This window comes from Falco biarmicus, chromosome 1 (genome assembly GCF_023638135.1).
Source record: "Falco biarmicus isolate bFalBia1 chromosome 1, bFalBia1.pri, whole genome shotgun sequence".
Classification (NCBI taxonomy): Eukaryota; Metazoa; Chordata; class Aves; order Falconiformes; family Falconidae; genus Falco; species Falco biarmicus.
Window position 1 is genome coordinate 29,633,702 of NC_079288.1, and position 24,080 is coordinate 29,657,781.

At 40.9% G+C, this 24,080-nt stretch overlaps 1 protein-coding gene across 1 annotated transcript in view; it reads right to left on the reverse strand.

The window, feature by feature from the left end:
• Positions 1 to 11,426: 11,426 nt before the first annotated feature.
• TMEM132B (transmembrane protein 132B) overlaps positions 11,427 to 24,080 on the reverse strand; it is a 258,635-nt gene continuing 245,981 nt past the window's right edge. Inside the window, exons 7-9 of the mRNA XM_056326388.1 lie at positions 21,095 to 21,368; positions 19,505 to 19,696; positions 11,427 to 18,234 (exon numbers count right to left, since the gene is read on the reverse strand). Of these exons, the coding sequence (XP_056182363.1) occupies positions 17,080 to 18,234; positions 19,505 to 19,696; positions 21,095 to 21,368 (1,621 nt within the window). The 3' untranslated portion in view covers positions 11,427 to 17,079. The remainder of the gene's footprint in view (positions 18,235 to 19,504; positions 19,697 to 21,094; positions 21,369 to 24,080) is intronic.

The following is a 24,080-nucleotide window of genomic DNA, read 5'->3' on the forward strand; positions in this document are numbered from 1 at the left end:
CTGGTGGGACAAATGCTCTCCTGGACACGGGGAAGTTATAGTGCCAGGACTGCACTGTTCCACCTATCCAGGCTGCAAATTGTCTAGCCTTGTGAGAAGTATTCCAGTGAAGGGAAAAAAAAAGAAAAAAAAAAAGATTATTTTTCAGGCAGAGGATTCAAACTTTGTACCTCAGTGCCAGACAGGTTTCTGCATCATTTGTGATAGGTAATACTGGAAATCTATTTCTGACTAAGCGCTAAATAATTACTGCCAGAATGCCATCATGGTGCTGATGAGTATTTCTCCAACAGAAGAAAAACAGCATGTTGATTCTTGAAACACAGAAAGGCATAATTGTAGTTTAAAATCTGGCATGTTGTTTAAAATACTAAGTTCATTATCTTTCAGAATCTTTATAATTATACATCTATGCTATCAGTCTGAATACATTTGCAAGTGTAAAGAAACAGACATTCTTTTTTTCTGACAAGGGATTAGTCTATTGGTTGCTCCGTTTTTAAGATAATATCAAGGCCCAAGTGAAAAATGAAATTAAAAAATCCTACCCGGACAGAATGTAAAGCCTATTCTGTTTCAGAGCTATTCATTCCTTTTACAGTTACCCAAAAAAGTTATAATTATGAAATTGCAACACTTACTTGGAACATGTCTTTTGCTCACACAATAGCAAATGTTCCTGCTCCTCCTCTCACAATAAAATGACCATATCAAATAATTTTTTTCATAAAAATGAAGACATGCTGGGGAGAAAAACCCCAATAATATTAAAATTTCTCAGCTTCAGAGACACCAAACTGTTATTAAGGACTGTGACAGGGTATACATTTTCAGAAATATTGAAAGGAGGGGAGAAAAAATCAAGCTTTGACATTAACAAGATGATAACAGCCATTGGCTCTTGTTCACTAACTTCCACCCCAGAATTTCAGCAGTGAGATAATCAGTCTTTCACTGACTTGTATAGGAATGGATCTGACTTGGATCAGACTCTGCTCTTTGGCCTGGGTATTATTATGTGGAGTTATTCACTGGAAGAGTTTTGACAAAAATAATAACCCCCCAAGTGAGGTTTTCAAGAGCAGAGACTGTATGCCAGACAAGTAAATCACAGATCCTTGAATGAGCTCTTCACTCGTATGATGTCTGAGTGTAAGAAGAGCTCTTGAAAATCCAGAGCTTTGAAGGCTTGGGAGGCTGAGGGATCTATCTAGTGCTGATCTCAACATGAAATTTTCTGCTAGAAGGGGAAAAAAGAAACGAGGCATTGCTCCTACTCCAAAAAGCATGTTGTGGCTTCATGTGTTAAAATGGTATTAGAAGCATGGAAGATGTTATCAAAACTTGAGAGTTCATAAGATGATTTTCACGTCATTTCTTTCAGTTGCAACTAAGAACCAAGAAGCACTGGTGAGAAGACCCGCAGGTCTTGTTTCAGATTTTCTTCCTGATATGATTTCTGACTGTATGTAGACAACCAAGTGGTTGCATGCTACCAGTTAAAAGGAATAATGTCCCTCTTGCTATTTTAAATAATTGAGACACTGGTGCATATTTGCATCTTAAATCAGACTTTCATATTTTTGAAAAGCTTCCTCAATGCAGCAATGCTTTAGTGAGGCTAAGTTAATTAATAATAGCATGTAATCTCTTGATTCAGTGACTCTTGAGCAAGGAAATTCAAGGGACAGAACTGATTATGTCCCCTGAACTTTTCTATTACTACATGTGCCATGTGTTCTGGCAAACAGTTACCCTTCCCATAGCAAACGCCTACATGTCCATGACCGCGCACCCTCCACCCACAAGGCAGCGGCAGAGCAGCGCTGTCCGCTTGCAGCCTCGGCTGGGGGCTCTGCTCAGTCAGCCCCTGTTCCCAGCCTGCTGGCCTGCCTTCCTTTTCATTGCAAGGACAAGTTATTCTTAGATAATGCTCCTGCTTTCCAGAGCAATAGTGTTTTGGCTTTTAGTTGGCTGTCACCCTAAAGATCAACAGGGCTCAGTTTTCTGTAATTGCAGGCCTTGGCATGTGTGGGCAGCTGAAGTGGCTTTTGTATCTTGGACGTCTGGTGTATTATTTATCAGTAACATCAGGAATTTATGGGCTTAGTGTCAAGATTACACAAGGAGCTCTAGTTCTGAGAAACATGACAAGATGTGGCCAGGTACTCTTAGCATGTGTCTGCAGACATCCATATGTGCTGGGCTGGGTGCTGGCATGCATTTCAGTTTCCTGTGCACTAACAAATGCTGCAGCATTTTAGACACCAACCTACAAAGCAGCCCATGTGGGTGGACCCCTTGGCAAAGCTCTCTGAATTCTGGGTCTTTTTCTGCCAGTGCAGGAAGGAAACACGCAGCTCCTGGAAAAATTACGTTGATGTACATTTGCAAGAAACCTGTCTCACTGCTATTGATTATGGATTTTGTGATACCTGCATTTGGGGCTCAGATTCATTCAACGCTTAAACTTGAGAGACAATCTAGCTATATGCCAAGGAACATCTGAAGTGTTGCTTCTGTGTTCCTTGTACAAACTGTGCAATTTTGGCAATAGGAAAAAGAGAAAATGCCATAACAATTTTCTTAAAAAGAAAGTCTTTCGAAGTTCTGGTGCATGTGATGTGTTTTATAGCTGAAATAGTACTATAGTGACATGCTTGATTGCTGAGGAGAGGAGATGTAATGATTTTGGACAGCAGCTGTCAGGGTTAAGAAAATTATTTGTTCCATTGGTTTATGGCACAGACTAGTAGTATTTTATTGTCAAACAGAATTAGTTTTATATCAAGAAGAGTGATTACTTGGGTTCACTGTGTTTGAGATTAAACTTGATGATTTCATGTCCATTATTGATTTAGGCTTTACATTCAGAGAAGTAGCGGTTTATATTTTACTTAAGGGGATTTGATCACAGTAGATGTAATCTTCAATGGTTTCTGCAAATAAATTAGTAAAGTTCCTATGCCTTTTACAGTAACTGAAGAAGAAAACTGAAGGGGGCTAGCAAAAGAGCTTCTTATCTCAACAAAACCAGTGCAAAAAAGATCTAGAGAAGATGGCAAAAAATGCTGCTTACCTTTTCCAGTATGCAAGGGGCATGCTACACCCAAGTGCAGCATGCACAAAGGCAGGAACCACACAGAAGTATTCTGTCAATGGCACATTGCAGCTCCAGGCTCGGATGATGTGTGTTTGACAAAGGGATGCCAAAAACTCACTGTACATTGTCTCCTCTAATTTATCCTGAAATTCTACCAAAGGAGAGAGGGGCATCCAAGGTGCTTCCCCACATTAAAATAGGGTCAATGAAGCACCAGATGTGGGCAGCCTCTGTAGGAAGCAAATGTGAAAAGTTTATAATATGTGTCACTAAAAATAGCCCCTTCTGAAACATCTCAGATCAGTCAGTCACAGCATGCCATGAGGAACCAACCAAGCAGTGTGGTCTGATCTGGGTCCTGCTCTGCTGCTGCTGGGAAATCTGTAGCCAAGAGAAGACAGATGGTTTGTGGCCAGCCAAGGCTCAGCTCCCTTGGGCAGCGATGCATGTCTACAGAGGGAGGAGAGAAAGCAGTTCATGGAAGTCACTGTCAAAAGTAGGCTGTATCAAACTGAGAGCTCTGCATGCAGCCCTCCCCATGGGATGGACGGTATGGTATGCAATCTATTTTACCTTTACGGTGAGCAGTTGTGGGAGCAGAAGCAAGTCCTGCCAGCTTTATTGAGAGCTGTCATATTCAAACCATCATGTTTCCAAGCTCCTCTGGCTTTCAAATACTGTCCTTTGTTAGAGCTCCCCTCAGACACAGATGTCTCAATAGATGCTGAACTAGCAGTGCACTCCAAAAAATTGTGGGGCTATTTGGCTGGCAATGTCATGCTACCTTTACTGTCTTCCTCTTCCCACCCTACCGTACACTTGTACATTGCCTCTGTGACTTAGGTATTTTCCCAGCACACTAGAACAGGGACCCTAATACACATCTTTAAAGGCATTTAGACTTACCTAGTACCTGTGTGCACAGGTTTTTCACCTGCATGCTTACACAGCCTTGACCTAGCCAGAATCACTGTGCAGCTAATCTTAAAAAAACCCCTTTGTGTGCAGACAAGTCTGACACAGAGTGGGATGTAGTGAGCTCTGGCTCAGCATTGCATTTAGTCCCTAGCTCCCATGAGGTTTCCTGTCTCTATATGTGTCTATACATCGCCTGTTACTACTAGATGGTAATTGAGGAAACAAATTGTGTTATGTTCCTTGCCCAGAAAGCAGTGCACAAAACACCCTCTCTAAGTACTTGTTGCACAGTTAAACATTAATAGCTACCAAGACGTATAGTAGCTGATGTTGGCAAAGGGTCATGTAATGGTGTTTTCCCTTCCGCAGTTCAGATTACTCCTAGTTCTTTGTTCCTTGCAGCATATTTGGTTCACTGGGGACACAGCAAAGCACAGTTCTGGCCCATCTGCAATATCCCCAAGTGTCAGGTGTTTACTACCTCATTTTTTCTTTATTTCAATTAGTACCCTTTGCCTTTTGTCCTTTCACTGGAAGGCATGGAGAGTTAATCTGGCTCCATCTTCTTTATTCCCTCCCATCAGGTACTTAAAAACGTTGTTAAGATTGTCCTTGAGAGACTGAGACTTCTCAGGGCTACACTGTGCCAGCTCTCTCAGCCTTGCCTCACGTGTCAGATGCTGCAATCCCTTCATCATTTTAGTGGCCATTACTGGACCTGACTGGCTATGTCCACATCTTTCTTCTAGTGGGGCATCCACAACTGCAAACAGTACTCCAGATGTGGTCTTACCAGTGCTAAGTAGCTTTTCCAGGCTTTGGAAAGATGTTTCCATTCCAAAGGAGAAAGAAAAGCAGAGGACAAAGCAGATGTGTGGTTTTGAAACTAATTGGATGCATTCATTGAGATGGGAGTTAAAAATACAAAGCTGTTGCCCAAAGCATTATTTTTATTATTTTTTTTTACTGATTTGGGAGTTTGTTTATCATTTTAGTTTCTCTGTTCAGTGAACTGGTTCATTTTTAATGGATCACTAAGTTATGACTACAATAGAAATGACAGAGCATGTGTTTTCTAATTTAGGTGTAGGACAAGTGCCCTCTTTTGCTGGAAACAGAACAAAGCTAAGACTGCTCAACAGCAAAATAGTTGAACCAAATGCTTCTTAGTATAGGTGGCAAAGTGAGTGACAGGTATCTGTCATTGTGGCTCTAATAAGCTTTTCTTGCCGTAATGCTTAAGCAAAAAATCTGCAAATGTGACTAAGTTGTGCTGTCTGACTGGTCGGTCAAGGTTATAAATCATTTATGATGCTTTGGAGAATGTTACCCAGCGGCACCTGGAAACACAAGTCCCGTTAGCTTTCAGGAAGATTTAGCCTTCTTTCCATTTAAAAAGTTTGTTACAGGTATTTGGATACTGTAAGAGATGTCAAAATAAATGCAGATGCCAAAGAATATTTGAAAATCTTACAGCTTTTTCTGGGGGCCTGGGCTGGAGGCAGCTGCTAGCACTGTTGAGGCAGCCGAGGCTGGGGAACTGCTGTTGCGCCCTGCCTACGCGCTCCTCCCTCTTGCACACCATCCCCGTTGCCTCTCGCTGGCCTGCTGCAGTGTAGGAAGATAACTGCAACATCTTTCTTTGTGAGATTTTTTTTTTCCTGACTACAAAGCCAAACAAATCTCATAGTAAAGACAAGCCAGGTTTAGTATATAAAAGCAGCGTTAAAAAAGATTAAACCAGGCAGAAATAGATTCACTAAAAAGCATATAGTTTTAAGTAATTAGGAGATCTGGCACACTTTAACACATTTGCCCCATTCATGAAAAAAAGAAAACAGCTGTGAGTCTATTCTTCGGTTTTCTCATTTTACACCATGCAGATAATTGCATGATGTATCATTTACAGAGCATGTGATGCTGTTACTGAGAAAATGCCAACTATTCCTAACTTCTGTGCTGATGTGGCTACCTCAGTGTTTCTAGCCTCCATTTTCCCTTCCCTGGCAGGAAAAAAAAAAAGCTTGTCTAGTGCTATGGGTTGTTACCTTTCATGAAAAGGATTTCTAAGAAAGATGGTAGAAATCTTGGGTTTTATACATGAAAATTGCTAGTCCTTTGAGTGCAGAAACACTTAATATCTATGTAGCCTTCAGATAAAAGGCATCTAAATGGGAGTCATACTAGCCTTCTTCTCGACGTGACCCATCCTCTGGCTTGAACTTGTAATATGAGGAGTGGTGTTGGCTGGAGGCTAGCTCAGGTCCTGGGGAGAGGGGAAATTCTGTAATAAAAGAGTCCTGTATTCTTGCTAAGAAAAACCCACCAGCCTTGAACAGAAGCAGTAGGTGACTAATTTTATCAATGCGTCCAAATTAATGGCCAGACTGAATGGCTCCAAGGGCTTGTATGAAGTGATTTCAAAATTTTCATATTTAAAAATGGCAGAAAATGAATGCAAAAGGCAGCCCCATGCACTGGTATGTCTCTAGGTAGGGACGCTCCATCAGCTTGTGGCAAGTCAAGGGAACTAGTTGACTTTCAAACTGTGTTATATTTACAAAATCATACTTACAGTATTTGGGGATTGCTGGTGTATACAGTGCTGACTCAGATCACCAGCATTTCTTTTTGAAATACTATACATCCTCATGAGTTACAATGACCAGGAGCATAACAAAGTAAGCCGCAGTTTAAAAAAGGTATCACAGTCAAATAACAGCTGAACATAAAACAAAATCCTTGCTTTGATCCTTGTTTGCCTTCAGAAATATTATGTCAAGGGTCCTTATATAAATGAAGCTTAAAGTGGAAGCAGTTGTCTCAGGAATGCCATGGTGGCTCCTGGACGTGTAATAAACTTAAGAAAAGGGCTGGCTGATTTGTTTTGTTACTGATGTGCACAGTCCTCACCAGCATGAGCCTTCTGTGTTTACGATGAAGTTTTTTTCTCCTCCTACGCTGCCACTGTCCATTTGCTGATGTACCACACATCTGCACCTGTGTGCAGGCAAGTCCAAGGATGCCCATCCCTGTGCCACTTTGGACAGGGTGCAGGAGGTGGAGCAATCGCATGGTTCTCAGCGTGGTAGGCATCAGCATATATTCCTATTTGCAAAGTAATCCGGGAATCCTGGAATGGCTCATTACATCCCTACTGTGATCAGGTATCCTTTCTTCTGGTATACTTTCTGCTGGGGGTGTCAACAGGAAGAAATGCAGCAAGATAGGATGAGCTCTTTCCCAATGTAGGGAATGCCCTTTAGAAACCTTATCTAGAGGAATGCAGCTTCTGTAGGGCAGCAAATTAAATGGCTTTAGTTATGGCCTCAGCTTCTTCTGGCACAAACCGTAAAAACCGGAAATCTTTGGTTCTGTCTATAATTTGGTGCTGCACACTTTGGTGCTTTTAAAGCATTTGCTAAGTTAGAATAATGCATTCGAGAGAGCTCAAAGCCAGGAAAGGACTTGAGCAACCCTCTTCTGCACGGGGCCGGTTCTAACTGAGAGTCAACACAAGCCCCATACACCGTACTTAGCAATATGCCGGGCAGAGGAGGTCATTTTATGCATTTATTTCTAGCAATCATGTAACCATGTACCTAAACAAGTGTTTATACCTCCATGCTTTTACATTATAGAGTAGTTTAGAAAAGTAGTTGCCTTTGTTGCATTGAACCACAGCCTGTATTTATCTGGCACTGCCTGGAAACATTTTTTGCACGTCAGTCTGACAGAGATGCTATTGCACAAACCCGTGCCCCATACGGTAGGTTTCCTAGACATCTGCTGAATCATCTCATTGTAGTTATAGACTACAATAGGGTATCAGCGTTAGGTGGCCATTACTGTGAGCCAACGTAGCAATTCCCGGGTTAGATTTTTTTCACTAAAGCCTGACTTTGTGAGAGCCTTGTGTGAGCAGAGTCCCTTCAGTAAGCTCCTGTGACAGAGCTGGGCTCCGTAGCAGCTGTGGCCATTCTGGGACACTGAAATCACATCAGCATAGGCCCTCACTGGCAAAGGCCAAGAAACCAAGAGCCATGCCACCCATGTGTGTGCGTGCGCTGTCTTGTTGTCTTCTGTATCACCATCATATAGGACTCTAATGAGTTAATTAATGACAACCCAAAATCATGGCTTTGCACAACTGTATAGCAAATCACAGAATGAAGCTCAGCAAGGTAAGGGAAAGTGACCACACGGTTGGTAGTTGTGTGAGGAAGACAGTGTTGCCTCCTATGGCTCCTGGTCAGGTAGGCAAAGGTCTGCTGACTCCTTTTGCCTTGGGCGCCCTCCTGCCCACCCCCTGCCCTGAACAGGCTCCCCTGGGGTCGTCAGTCAGCCCACAGTGTGTGACCAACAGTTCTGTGTCCAGCCGGCACCCTGCTGCTGCTGCTGCTACGGGTGTTTTCAACCATGTGGTATCTGGGCCATTGCTGATCCCCCCCAGCCCCTTCCCTTCTCCTAGTTGGAGATAAGGAGCAGAAGGGAGTGCAGCACCACCATGTTTCCCGTTTGTGCAGGGCCCTTCTCTAAGCGGGCTTCGGTAAGGTGGGGAGCTGGTAGCGGGACTGGTGTGTCCTTACTCTTCAGTGAAAAACTGCGGAAAACAGCCTTTTGTGCTCACAGGAGAGCAGGTGGGGATCCTGGCTGAGCCACTCTATTCAATAATCAATGTCAATGGAATTCACATCCTCCGGCTTTGGATAACGCTCTTCATTTTGCTTTTTGTGTCCTGCTGCATAGCAATCTCTCCAGTCCTTGCTAAACTCCTCCAGAAAAAAAAAAAAAAAGATTCTTGTAACTTGTCTCTGTGAATCAGGCTTTTGGAAGTGAGCAGGTGATTTAGATTTACAAAAAACGATCCCACAACATTTTCATTTAAATTGGCCAATTTAGTGCCGTCAGCTACATATTGGTAATGATGCCATATGTATGCATGTATGCTACATGCATATGTAGCGTAGTATAAGTAGTATCAGTGTGTCTTACTGCACATGGGATAAAAAGAGATACCTATACCCAGTATATACAAACCAAGGGGAAACATTAACAAAGGCTTAACTATGATTAGACACAGCGTTCCCTTCTATAGCTTTATTTCCTTGTACTAGCCAGGTGGCTTTACTTAGCTTGCCCGCCTGTCTGTGTTTTGCCTCTGACCATTCACTGTATTCCAAAATTGAATTAAATTGTGAATCATAAAACACACTCTTAATCTATCTATTGGAAATAAAATTAAGTACCTTGTCAAAATTAATTGTCCATGGAAGGAGGAATATTTTACCTCAAGTGAAAGGTTGATTTATAGCCTGCAGTATAGTAAATGTCATCTGTTTATATGTTACAATTTTTTTGAGTATTTTAATAAGTTGCTAATTCATAATGAACAGTAATGCCAACTTGTGCTTTTTTAGAGAGGTTAAGCCTTCATTTTGGGTTTTCTGGGTTTCTGTTTATTTATTCTTTTTAAAGAAAATGCAATTAACTTGTGCTTCCCTTTTTTAAGCACCTCTCATGATAGGTGATGTCTTCTGTGATGAGAGAGAATCCCTGCAAAGATTATAGACCATGAACTTCAACTATAGAACAAATTTCAGTTCTTATGTGAGGTCTGACATTACTCCACACTAGCCCCATGCCCAGACTTTGTATTTCATCTGACAGCTTGATCAGTGTGGGGTGCCTAGTGTGTGGATGCCTTCGCAAGAAGAACTGCTATGGACTTTAATGGACTTTTTTCTGTTTCAAGCTCACCTTTAAAAATGCAAAACCTAAACTCATACAAAAATCCATTCTACGAAGTCCTAAGTTTCACTTTATGAAGAAAGAACATACACTTGAATATATAGGCACTATAAATTCCCCTGGCATGTGTACTCAGGAAGAAGGAAGTTTGGAACAATAAGCAGGAGAACCTTTTAATATTGTTAAGTATTGGTGTGCACGTGTGTTCCCTTTGCCACTAGCTAGGGTCAGACTTTGGCCAGTACAACTGCCGTGGGCTTTGGTCTGGCTAGCAGTGATACCAAATTTATATCCTACTCACAGCATACAGTAACTCCTACCCATGTGCTGTTTGAGCACAGAAAATAACTAATGGGTAGGGTTTCAGTGGCAATATATTGTACAATGGCATCATTCTTTGTAATGAATGCATAAATTATAAATATAGTATAGATAGACCTAGATGAATGTGAACGCTTTGTAACAGTCATAGATTTCAGGGAGATCAGAATTTTGTTCCTCTGGCCAATGATTGTTCTTTTTTAAATGCTAGAGTAGAGAAAAAAAAATTCCTACAGATACTACTACAGCATAGTGGAGTATATTCTGCCTTGCTTATCAGCTTTAAATTGGAGGATTAAAAATATCCATTGTTCATTTCAACTAAATCTTGAGCTCCTTACTTGTTTTTTAGATCATCAGAGCCCATTGACTTTTAAATAGACTAACCCAAGATTATTGGAAGGAACCACACAAGTCTTCATGTGCATTGGTTTATAAACCCTTATGCTGATACATGTGTTTGGAAGCAAGTAACACTATGGTACATGTTAAGAGTCTCAGAAGAGGTCTCACAACATCATCCACTTTGCTTTTAATCTCTCAAATAAGCTGCCTCTTTCAATAAAACAGCTTAATTTTATTCCCTCAGTAACCAAACTTTTGCAGACCCTGGGCACATGGGTCACTGGAATAGAAAAAAGACAATATCTGAAGTTATGCTAGGTGGCCTGCATTGGGAGGGTGCAGAATTAATAGCTAATTTTGCACACTGGCTCCATTTTCACCAAAGAAAAAAAAGTTGATGAACACTACATAATGGAATGTGTCACCAGTTATGTAAACACTGGACACCATCACACTCGCTCCATTTGGAGGTGCCACTGGTTGGGAACAGCAGGGTCCAGGTTTGTGTAACACAAGGACAAACCCAGCCTCTCCGCTCCAAACCTGATGGGTCTCTGGTCCTGTCTCAGTCCAGCTCCTAACAAGAGCAGTGGGAGTTTCAACTGAGGCAGCCTTTGGAATATGGCACATTTGATTTGTGACAAATGTCACTGTGTGGGCCTTTGGCCTGCCAAATCCTGAGAGCTCACGTTTTTTGGAGGGAAAAAAAGTTGTACTTTTTGGGCTATTTTTTTTCCCAAATGAATGCAGGTAATTATTTTTGGTTACATAGCGCACACACATTGATAGTTTAAATTTACACCTGTGGTAGTTGTTTTGAGCAGTTGAGTGTATGTGTGTAAAATATAACTGTAAGGACTATTTTTCTGTTAAAGCTCCTAACCTGGTACTTTTAGTTACACTGAATAGAGCACCACAGTGTAAGTAGATCCACTGGTGACTCTTTAGTAAGATGCTGCTAAGGGGAAGGGTGTCATAATAATAGTCAAATAGGGACAAATATAACTGCTAGAACAAAAGAAGTGTCGTTTATGAAAAATGTTTCTAATTTTACTGTTGAGAAAACTTAGGGTGACTGACTGGAATTTGTGCCCAAAGCACATTGGAGTTTAGGTTCTCTGAGGCACTTCCTAAATCACAGTTTTCAATCCATTTCTCCAACTGACTTTATATAAAAACACATTTCAATACATTAGAAATTACAATAGTGACCATTAAACCATTCAGGTGGTGTTAAACTGCTCCCATTAGTACAAAGGCAGCCCATACCTTTGCAGTGAATTTGTACAGTCAGATCTCAAACGTGGTCCAGCTGAAACCAGCAGCAGGATGATGGAGGTGCCTCCTAAGTGCTGGTTGTCCAGTACTGCCATGTCCATGGAAGGCCCGATTACCATGGGAGGTGTCAGGAGAGTCGGTGTTTCTGGCTCTGCCTCCATTTCCAAGGCCTTGAGCAAAAGCTAAAGACTGAGGCTCAATTTCCTGTCCTGGCATTAGCAAGCTACTTGCCAGTAGCTCTTGCGATGAGGTCAGCAGTCACTTAAAACTTTGAGACTGTCTTATTCTAACGGGAACGGAAGGAAATTCAGAACACCGAATCAGACATCTGACCTGTGATGATTCACACCGGAGAGCTAAAGGGACAGGGTAAGTTTGTTCCCTTTTCCTTAAAATCCAAGCATGCCTCCTTACTGCTCCCTGCCAGACGGGGGTCATTCAGTGTGTTCGTCTGCTCATCACATGTGGTGCTGGGAAGGGATCGCTCACTGCAGGGAGAGGGCTGGAGCACTGCTTGCAGGGAACTTGGGCGAAACCCTTGGACTAGATAATCCTGCCATTTGTGCTGCTTTGAGCAAGGAGGCATGTGATCAATCCATATGCTGGTGATTCTGCTGATTTACCGTTCACACTGCTGGGGCACATCACCCTCAACCCAACCAGCAGATCACCCTGACCAGTATAAATGCAAAATAGTTTAGTCAGTTTTAAAAAAAAAAAAATAATAATACATGAACATTATGTTTATTTCTCCAGTAGAATCTGTTTCTTTCACAGTCTTTCAGTTGCTTCTTTTCTGAAGAGTGAAGTCTTTATTTCAGATATCTGCCTATAGAAAATAAGTATTCTTTTTAAATGGCACATTTAAAGATGAAAACTGAGGCTTGAATAACAATCAGCATACAAATTACACAGATATGAAAGTTCTCTTTCATTGTCTTAACTTACAGTTTATTTTGTACAGAATTCAGTATGTTATACATCTAAGACTTATATTGTATAAATATCTTGGGGGTGATGTATATACATATTCAGTGTTATAGATTCAGCAATTAATGTATGCATTTCACAATACACTATAGTGTATTTCAATGTAGTGCACATGATTTATATTTCAGAAAAGAGAATATCCACTATGAAAAATCGGTATTTCATTCATAGGGTGCTCTACCTTGAAATACTGGGGGCTCCATCACATAATGGACTGTTTGCACTGTGTTGTATGGCTGTAAGATTTTCTTGTACATTCCCCAATATGAATTAAGAAACAGCAGCTCAAAATGTTAATCGATGTGGTTCTACATCAAGAGGAGAGCAGGGCACTGGTTTCCCAAGTTCTTACTTCAATGAGAAAGGCGGCGCAGACAAGCCCCGCGGAGCTGGGCTGCATGTGGTGGCCAAACGAGTGAAGTTCTGCGCCAGTGCAAGCTCCCAGCTCTTGATTCTCCGTTCTCTGTACGCCAGTGTTCAGCTGCCGTTAAGTCACTCAGCTGTGGTAACAGGAGCTGAGGGTCTGGCATCAGCTTTATTTCTAAAGTTCACGAATTCCCCATGTTCCATTCATCCACTCTTTGCTTACAGAATTTTTCCTGGGTGTCTCCTGCTGTATGTATTGATGCTACACACTGTCTTGCCTTGCTAGCAGGCAAAGAAATCGCTCACAATGTCTTCTCTAGACATGCCATAAGATGTGCTGTTGGTTCAGTATTAAATTACAGGCGTTGCTTTCCTGGGCACCTACTGAAGTGTAATTCTAATTAATCTGCCAGTGTACTTTCTGTTTTCTTTTTCAGACAATTCTCATTTCCTGCATACATGCATATTGTGCCTGTTGACCATTTGGCTACTTTTGCTTTGTATTCTCAAAAGCTGAGACTCTTCTATCCATGTATCAATGCTGCTCATTTAACAGCAAAGTGGAATGTCACGTATTCCACGAATACAAGACTTCAGTTTAAAAGACTAATTGGAAAAAATTTAGGTGAATCAGATAATTGTGTTTTATTAAAATAACTTTAAGCTAAATTTACTTACATTTAAAGTAAGTTATCATTTTGAAACTAAAATTTGAGAAATTTCATTTTAAAAGGACAGATCAACTCACAACTATATTTTGCATCACATATATTCATGTAAATTATTTTCCTTTTGATTTTATGAGATGTAGCATAAGCTCTTAAACCAGCATAAAGCCACAATAATTCCACTTTATTGGTGTTATCCCAGTTTTACTGAGAATAGAATTCTTTCTTTCCACTTTCTTTTGGTTTTTGTATTGCCATTTTTCCATGTAAGAACTTGGACGTAACAGCATGTGATAGAAAAAAAACAAAAGGTCATATGAATCTGCAATTGTAGATTTCTTTTCTGAGAAGCTGTATCCAATTCCATTGTTGCACTGATCACCAGTAGTGGCTGTACTCCTTTCTAACAAGATGTAGTTGTAATTTAACTTTGAGATAGCGATACATAATTTAACTTCAGGATAGTATGATGTCTATGACTGCAAAAGTCACGACTCTGAAGCAGCCCCACACTCAGCCACTGAAGAACTTCATGACCACGTTGACGGATGCTATACCGAGCTAGGACTTTACCACCCTATGGTAACTAGAACACGGACCCTACTTACAAGTTGCATCCCGCTCCGCAGTGTATTTTAGGTACATGCTCAGTTAAACACCAGAATGGAAGTATTTCTGGTCCAGCACTAAAAGTCCTGGAACCCTGCGTTTATAACTCTCTTCAGCAACACCTGAAAGCACAGGGGTTTGCAAACCACGTGTCAAGTAAACGCTGAAAAGGCCTGAGGGCTCCTTTGGAGGCTTCTAGCAGTGACCTCACTGCATGTAGGACTCTCCTTCCTCCACACACTAGCACACTGCCTGAACAGACAGCCACTTGTAGGTACTCTGAAGAGAGGGGATTAGGCCCCAGGTGCAAGTCCAAGGACACCCAATGCAACAGTAGAGAGCACCCTGACTTAGTGATCTTCAGTCTTCCAAGCCATAGCCCTTGAATGTAAATTTCCTGAAGAAATAAATAAAGCTGTTGGCTTCCATTACCCGCTAATGAGTCAGGAGAGGAGCTGAGCACACCTGTACGTCCCCTGGCACTCAGTGTGCTTCTGTGGCACTGAGTGGGGATGGAGTTCAGCATATGCTGCTGTGCTTAGCTGAACTGGGGCCACAGTGAAGAAACAGGTCGTGGAGTCCAGTACGCTGCTGTGAGATCTCAGCTTCACTGGTGAACTGGTGGATATCCATTCATGGAGACAGCTGTGCTGCTTGTGGTCCGCAGCTACCATCAGCATGTCTCCTCTGATTTCAAGACTACATTTATTTGTGGTTGATTTATACTCATTTAGTATTGTGCAAAGAACACTTCTGCATTATTGTTGGGCCGAATACAAAATAACATGTTGGGAAGAGACGTTAAATTCTAAAAGGGGATTTTTATGTTGTTAGTAATAAGGATCATAGTAGGAATTAATATTTCCTTATAAGGTGTGGATCATTTAAAGAGGAGAGAACATTTGTTAAATAAGCCAAGATTTCATTTGATGCACAAGGGCTGCATCCCTTATGAACTAGAAGCATCTCTGTGCTCTATTATTTTTTCTACTTAAAATTAGATTTTAACAGATGCCATCCCCTCACTACGTGATTTGGTGCCAGCAAACGTAAGTCTCTAATCACTTATATAAGCCTGGTGTCCTCACTTTCTAGTCTCACCATTAAAAATCCCTTATTTTGCAGTAGTTATATTAATCACATTCCCAGTATTGGTTTAGAATCCAAATGCAGAGCTTCCCATAGTTAAGGTTGTCTGGTCTGTTCTAATAACAGAACTGAATGATCAAATTCAAATCCTATCTTGATCTACCTAAAAGATGGGAACTACAATACGTAAGGCAGGTGTAATTTGGATCTTGTGTTTACTGCACAGGATCTGTCACAAGAACATGTGATTTATTGGTTTTGTTAAGTATTATGTAGATTCAGTTTTTTTGAACTGTAATTTTCAACTTCTTTCAGTCACCCTTCAGTAACAAAATACACGTAGTGCATATGAAATGGTAGCTTTGAATCTCCAGCGTGTTTTCCATGTTAAAATTGGGACTAGTCACTTTATAATGTGCCCAGCGTGTCCTTCCTTTCCTTCTTCTTTTTGTAATGGAACATGGTGTAAAGCCTTTTCTTTAATGGCCTTATGGTCAGAGATGTTGCAGGCAGGGTCTGGGGCACTAGCTGCTGAGCGTGGACCTCTTTGTCCTTCTAAACTCTACCATCAATGTATTAATTAGTGGTGACTCCAAGTTTTTGCTTATTTGCTATGCAATTTCCTTTGAATTCTATGCATTTCAATACCACATTTGACTTTCTCATTCTAATAATAATGTGTATTGTCAACCGAGCTGCTGTTTCAGCAAAGCATCTTCCTTTGAAGTATGCGCTGTTTCGTTGCAGGTTACTTTTTCATATTAGCAATGACAAAAGTAAACCCAGGGCTACTCCTTGATTTTTGTTTTCCAGGGTTTATTATTATATTTACAGTTCCCTGTAAGAAGATACAACCCTTTCCCGGTAAGAGTTCTAATATCTTTCTATGTTTCAAATACGAACGACCCATATACCCATATGGAAAGGAGAACAATAATCAGTGAGGAAGGAGGTATCTCTAGGGCTGATGCAGATGAATAGAAAACTTAAATCATTTTAAATATTACCATACTACACTTTGGTACAACTGAAAAAAAAAAAAGCCTTCAAAGAAAATATTTAATGTTCCCTAAGTCAAATAAAATTCATAAACAACAGGAAAAGAAATTAACCACATGGGGGATTTTATATCTGTAAAAAATAATAAGACTACTTGGCTGCATTGCACATAGGCAATAAAATTAGATTCATTCAGATCCCTTTTAATGTAAGCCTTGTTTCAGGCTGTAAGCAAGAAATGTCCACTGTGCTTTACATAGGACGACGACTAGAAAAATCAATGCAAACAAATATCCCTTTCTTTTTTGATTTACCATTTATCATGAGAGATGGCAAACAAATGAAGTCTCCTCTGAGTCTGAGCGTAGTTGTATTAGCATTTTGCTAGTACCAGGCAGTATACAAAAACAGCCATCATGTGTGACACCTTCAACACCTACAGGTAGCTGTTTAGGGGCACATCCTGGTTTGTGGTGAAACAGATTTACCTCAGCCAGCCTCTTGTACCTGCTCAGTGATACCAGGTTATCATCTCAGTACCTCCAGGGTTGGACTGTCTTGTTCCTATTGCTGACTGGACTGACTGCTCCACCATCCATAAACAGAAGGCATAAAGGTGATTACAAACATAAGAAAGTAGTTTTACATATTGTCTTGCAGTCTTTCCATATAGTCCCTAAGTTCCTTGGAATCACCAAGATTCATATCTTGGCATACCCATTTAATATTATCATCACTGTCAAATAGAATTGAATTGGTGTAGGGGCCTCCATCCTCCGGCAGTATTGTTGTATACGAAGTGAACTTTACTCGCTTCTGCTTTGGCCCAGAAGGATTTATAGGTTCACTTTTAACTTCTTTTTCACAAAGGTACTCAGAAGATCTGAGGATATGATTATGAAGAGTCTTCTGAGAACTCCCATTAAGGAGAAAGTTGCTTTCTTCAAACTGCATTCCTCTGTCAATCATGGTAGTGCACTCCTCTGACGGAAGCGAAATGTCAACTGTGTTTTCCAGCAGTTCGACCTCATTTCCAAGCCAGACCCAGTCATGGGAATGGGGGATGTTGCCTTGCTCACTCACGGCAAACCTTTTATGCCTGTACTTCCAAGCAAATGCCACACAGTTAATCAAAAAGACCATGATTGCTAAGCAGAAAACACACAGCAGGGCATACATGCCAATCTCCAGATCTGTTAATCCTCTTGAAGTCAACGTGAAGTCACTGGGATTGTTTTCTCCTGGTATTTCTACTTGCGTAGGGAAACCTGTGAAGGCAGTTGGGTTATTTTGGAGCTGGCCCTCCTCCAGGGACTCCTGATCAACAGGAGATATGAAAGTTGTGCTTTTGTTTGCATTGTCCTCATGACTGGACATGTCCTCGTGGTTTTTGGACCATTCTTGTGCTGTCCTCTCTTGTTCTGCAGGTTTCTCTATAGAATTGCTTGCATGGCTTTTAAAATCTCTATCCACATCATCAATGTCATTAGTGCTTCCTTTTTGGTCAGAATCTTTTTGACCAAACTTCACTTTGACACTTCCTTTCCCAACAGCCAGAATGCTCTTCCGCTTCGTCTTCTGGCATGGCTCACTGATGACCATTTCGATTTTAATCAGAGGTCCCTGACCGTCCCCTTCTGCCACTATCCCAGGCCATTTGGACTGAAGGTTTTGGTGTGTAGACACTACCATCTCATCCAGTGAGGTGATGGTGATGGAGAAGTCCTTGGAGTCATAGATATCTAACGGCGTCACTGACCCATCACTGAACAAAATCCAAGCACTGACTATGGCTTCCTGGGGGGAGAGAGGATGAGGAAAAAAAAAGTGTGAAAGGTAAGAGAGCAGGTATCAGACCCTCAGTTGTTTTAAGTCTATTTGACATTAGCAAAATAAATACACCATTTAACTTCAGTTTATTTTGGTTGTTGGTTACTTTGGTTTTTTTTTTAAATCAAAAAGTCTACTCTGCTTCTCATTTTCTTCTTGTAGGTTTGTGTTCTCTAGGCCAGTTAGGCATGTAGCTCATCTTGGGGAGCTATCGAAGACATGGTCATCTAAATTTAATAAAAGGTGCTGACAGAAATATTGACAATTCTTTTGTTCAGTCTGAAGTGAGAAGCCTCTTTGGAATGCCAGGGCCTCATGATGAAAATAATCATGTTTCCAAAGTTGTGGTTAATTAATTTTATAAAGGACCTAATTTGGGGAATTTCTGTGACACTGCAGTTCTAATGCCATATTAAATACAACAAGCAGAGCTGTTATGTGTCAGGACGGTGATCCCATTCAGCCCACTGAAGCAAACTAAGTTAAGAACACAGCTCAATGCAATATTTTAAATTTTCCATCATGCTTTCAAATATACAAGATTATGTGAAATATAAAAAAGTGATTGTAGTCTTCTCAGGGTACTACAGAAACGCTGGCAAAAATGCCATTTTTAAGGATGTTTTGTCCAAAACAATTTGCCTCCTTACTGCAAATTTCTAGTGCTAAAACCCCACACTTTCTCTGGTGATACAGTCTCAGTTTTAGAATAAATACAATTTAAAAGATATATGTAATTTATTCTGTGGTCTCATCGAAAGCCATTTAATTCCTCCGATTATATGGTTCAAAATAAGCACAAACTCATCAGATTTCAACAATGCAGGTCACAAAAACTTGTGTACATGCAGCCAAAAGGCCTGTTGGTTGAGCTGACTTGTGAGACCATTACGGAACGGGCTTTCTGCCACTGCTGACACAGCTGAGCTCTATTTTCCCATCGTGTGGCACATACATGCTTCCTACAGCACTATGCATGCGCAGGCACATCCGCCACTTTCCCTGTGCTGCGCAGGTCTCCAGACTCGTTCTGAAGAGTTTCATGGTCATTCTGTGTGTGTGTTTGCCCCTGTAGGAGCTGGGCAGTAAGATGAACAGCTTTCACTATGTATTTTTGCTTTCACAAAGTCATACGTTACATGTGCTGTCTAAAATTTCCAGCAAATTGTTTATCTCTAGCTTCTGACAAAACACAACAAACACATAAATTAATTCTATATATTATCTTGGATCATACCTGTTTCGGAGTATGAAGGATATCATATGCAGAGGTGGTAGAAACGATAGCTCTCTTATTTCCTTTGCTGATTTGTAAGGAGAGGGACAGGCCTGAAACTAGTTGCACTCCTAGGTCCGTAATGGTTACACGATCATCTAGAACTATCACTGTCTTCTCTGCCAGGATGGAATCGGAAAGAGGTGACAGGACCTTGAAAAGAGAAAGCAAATGCCCTGCATGACGAAACAGTAACCAACTGGGTGGCAAAGCAAGAGCAGACTCTAATCGGCGTAACACTTCAGATTAATCTCGGGTTTGTCGCATCCATGTATAAGCTATAATTGAGGTTTCCCCCAAGACATTACATACATTTGCTGCTAAATTACTTTATTTACAAAAAATAATTTAATCAAACAACCAATCACTTCAAAATTGCAGCTTCATCTCAACAATGGAGTATAGATTAAATTAAATGGATTTGTTTTTTTTAAAAAAAGTCATTTTTCTGTGGTCTGTAAAACCTCCTATGAATGCAGTATAGCACACGACGTAGTGTAAGACACTGATTAACACTGAAACTCAATAAGGGAATAAATAAGTGTACAAAGCTTGGCTGATAGGAACTTGGCCTGGTGCCTTTATAGGGACAGAGGACCTGAATGAAATGAAAGTGAGATTTGCAAAAGGACTTTGAAAACCCCACTGGGTGCCTGTCTGCATTTTTCAAGGCCGAAATAGTTCTGTCAGTTTGCTCTAAGACCTTGTTTCTAACATGCTCAAAAGAAGACAATTGTCTTTCTACTGATGCCAGAAACAGCTGGTTCAAGCCCAAAATATCTGAGGCATGATTTGTGTAAACTAACATGAGAAATGTACAGCATAGCCACCTGCATCACTGCTAGCTGCCGTCTGCTCTTCTAGTCACTGGAGTGAGAGAGCCACTTTAAGGGCAGAAATCCCTTGACCTCTTTGTGATATTTGTTCTAGGCTGAAAGAGGCTGAGCCCTAAAAGTACCTGTTTCTTTGGAAACTTAGTGTACTGGAACATTATGGATGTTTGCAGTCAGTAAGAAGAGCCCCAGTGCCTGTATTCCTTTGGTCTGATTAAGCAATACGCATGAAGTTAGACAGAGAGAGACAGGTGGTAAACATGAACACTCTGAAAGATTTCTGAAGATTATTTTTGTGTTAATTTGTTTTGTTTCATTTTGTGAACATAAAGGGACTAATTTTTCTAAGATGTTTCAGCACATAAAGATGCATGCAGATCTTTGGTATAATTTCCTGCCAGTTAGGTTCATAAGGTCCCACTTAAGAGAAACTAGTTGTGTGCATCATGTAACCAGTTCCACTGTTCAGGAAATCTCACTGTGTTGCTAATCACATTAACATGGATAAATCCCTTCAGAAGTTTCACCTAAAGGTATTTTATGGAAGTGGCAAATAGCATAAATGAAAACCCATTCAAACTTCCTTTTATGTTTAGCTTGTAAATTTTTTTCAGCTTCTTTTTTACTGAGAGCAATTAATTTCGTAAGCTAACTAGCTATTTTGTGTGTGCATGCAGAACTGTGCCTATGGAAGCTGCAGACACGTGTTAGGCTGTACCTGGACCGTGGTGATGCCATGCTCACGACCAACCAGAACTCGGCCATCTTGAAGCTTAGCAATCTTGGGTTCTTCTACCTTCATGAAATCAGTCACAAGGTCAGTGATGTCAAACTGCCACTCAGAGCCTAACATATATGTCAAGTGGCCTCCAAACTCAGAGGATTCAGCTACAAACTGTGTGAGGACTCGCACCATGGCATGCTGATACTGGAGGGTACAACCTCTTCCTTTTTTCTCATCATCCTCTTCATCCTCGCTGTCACGGGTAGGCCTGTAAATAGATCCAGGTTTGTCACCTGCATTGCCATGATCTCCCTACAAACATGCAGTTGCATGGCGTGTGCAATTAGACTAATGTTTGCTGCTGCTGCTGCTGCTGTGTTATTTTCTGCAGATTATTTTCTTGCACATAAAAGACAAGATTCTGGATGTGTAGGTTACTAAATCGAGGCGAGATGCTTGTACAGCTTTTTTTGTGCTGTACAATTTAAAAGTTACTGTCACTTCTCTTAGTGAATTCTTTGTTTGAGTGGGACCTCCCAGCAACTTGACAGTACGTCTGCCATTGCTGAGACTGTGGTGGAACTACCACTCGCTTGTGCACCGTGTCTGTAAGCAGCAGTCAAACCCTGCGGAGGGCTAAGGAAAGCAGCACGAAATGTTTATAAGAGGGCAGTTCTGGAACAAAATCCTGTAGCAGCTCAGCAGGGAGAGCTTTCCTCCACCTTTGTCCATAGCATTTGTATCACTTCGTTAGTCTCTTCAAAACTATTATAACACATTCAGGATTCTTTGCTTGGGTAATGCCGCCCCACCTTATCCCACATCTCTATCTCACAGCTTTATTAGGCCCTCTGCATCTGAGAAACAGACCATGATTTCACCTTCAATCTCGTACAGTTCATGCAAGTGTCTGGAATATTTAGTCATGTAATGACCACATCGGGCTTCCAAAAAACCAAATTAGGTCACTCAGGACATCAGTTACTCAGTTTGCAACACACCAGACTGGTGAGCCCACCACTCCCCCGCAGAAACAACTGCCGCATTAGACACATTAACTACCTGTCTGTCCTCCTTGCAAAATACAACCTGTGACAATAGAACAGCTTTCTATGGACCTTAAATAACACATCACAGTGATTTCTACAGGACAGCAGTGTTGTCACACCTCACAGAATTTTGCCTGGCTTAAAACCCAGCTTTCCATAAATTCTTTCTTTTGCTGGTGTTTGTTGTTTTGTTTTGGGTTTGGTTGGGGGGTTTTGTTTGTTTGTTTTGTTTTGTTTTTTGTTGGTGTTGGGGTTTTTTTTGTTGCTTCTTGCTATTGTTTATTCCTTGGGACAAACACATGGATTCTCTTATCTCTTTCAATTCCGGTGTTAAGCACTAGGTGGTCACACTTTTACTCATTATGCTCCCATGCTGTGGAATTTATTGCTCAGAAATGATTTACCTTCCTCCTTTACTTATTTATTGTGCCTGAAGCCACCTCTATAGCAAGGGTGGGAAATACAGGGTAAGCCTCTTATTTTTCATGGTATTTTGGGAAGTAGTTTTATATTCACTGTGTTTGTGTATCTTCTCCTTTGAAATACCAGTGATGAAAAGCTATTATAAAACAGAAATACTTTTGTTATAAATTGTTTTATGACAAAGTTGGCAAACAGTAAGCTGAAAACATAGCTAAGAAAAGCCCTTGTGCTCTTCAAAATGATAGAAAGTCCTGGTATTACAGAATCTAATACACTGGAAATACATTTTCAATGCATCACTTGTTAGCTGAACATATATATTCAGCCTGAAGCAAATGGTATTTTGTACAGCCTTTTTGCTCTTGTGTGTGTAAAAGAACAGTGTCCATCATTAGCTGCTGAACGAAACATCATTGACTAACCATTGAATTGTAAAGAAAAAAACAGAATCCTAAAATAGGATTTATATTACACAAAGAAAGCAGTCTTACAGAGTTGGACTAGCTGGGTATTTCCCGGAAAGTTTCAGTCGTTCTCCCCTTCCCAGCACAAGTGTCGGTCTGGACTGGGCGCTGAGGCCAGCCAGTCTGCACAACAGCACACGGAAAGCATGAGAATGGGGATATCATAGGGCTTACATGGCCCGTGCCTGTTTAGATTGCTTTGGGCTTTATCATACTATAAAAGAGTTTATGAACTCCTTATCATTCCCACTTCCAATTTATTCCTGTATTCTGACCCTCTTCAGCTCAGCTAAACCGTAACCCAGCTCTGAATAATCTCAGACTTTGGGAAAACCAGGTTTAGCTCCAAGATTTTGGGATTTGACCCTCTTCCAGTAATACAGACAGTAATGTTGGTATCTGTGCAGAACTAGAGAAAAATGAACAGAAACTATTCAGGTAAGAAGTACTTACGGGATTTGGGGGAAAAGAGCCACCAAACCAGTGGGAAGCAGTTTTCTTATGGGAAAAAAGACACAGGCCCAGTGTTCTGTGGCTTTAGGAAAAATGTTCACATGTTCAACATTCACACTGACTTTTTTTTTTTTTTTTTACAAAACCGTTCTCTGTTTCTGTTAGATAACAAGATGTTTTACTCAGATCCGATGTGTTACTGTTGCTCATATTTATTTCTGAGCTTATTTATTTCTACTTTCACCGTTTAAAACTTTACACTACTGGACTGTTCAAGAGGCAATACATTCAAAACAACTTTGAGCAAAAGAATTGTTCAGCCCCAGTCCCGTACAGCTTGTGAGTTGCAGGAAGAACGACCAGAAACGGGGAGCTCTGGCTAAGGGCACGGAGGGAGCCTGCCGTGTTAGCAGGCTTAAGACCGTACCTACTAGCAGCCATAAAAAGATGATTCAAGCCCAGCTCTTTCCTTGTGGTTTCTCTAACAAAGGTAATGGTTCCATTTCGTTACAGAAGCATTTATAGTGGTTTGTATCCATACTTCTCCTTAAAAACACATGGTTTCTATCACATGCAAATGCGGAACATTAG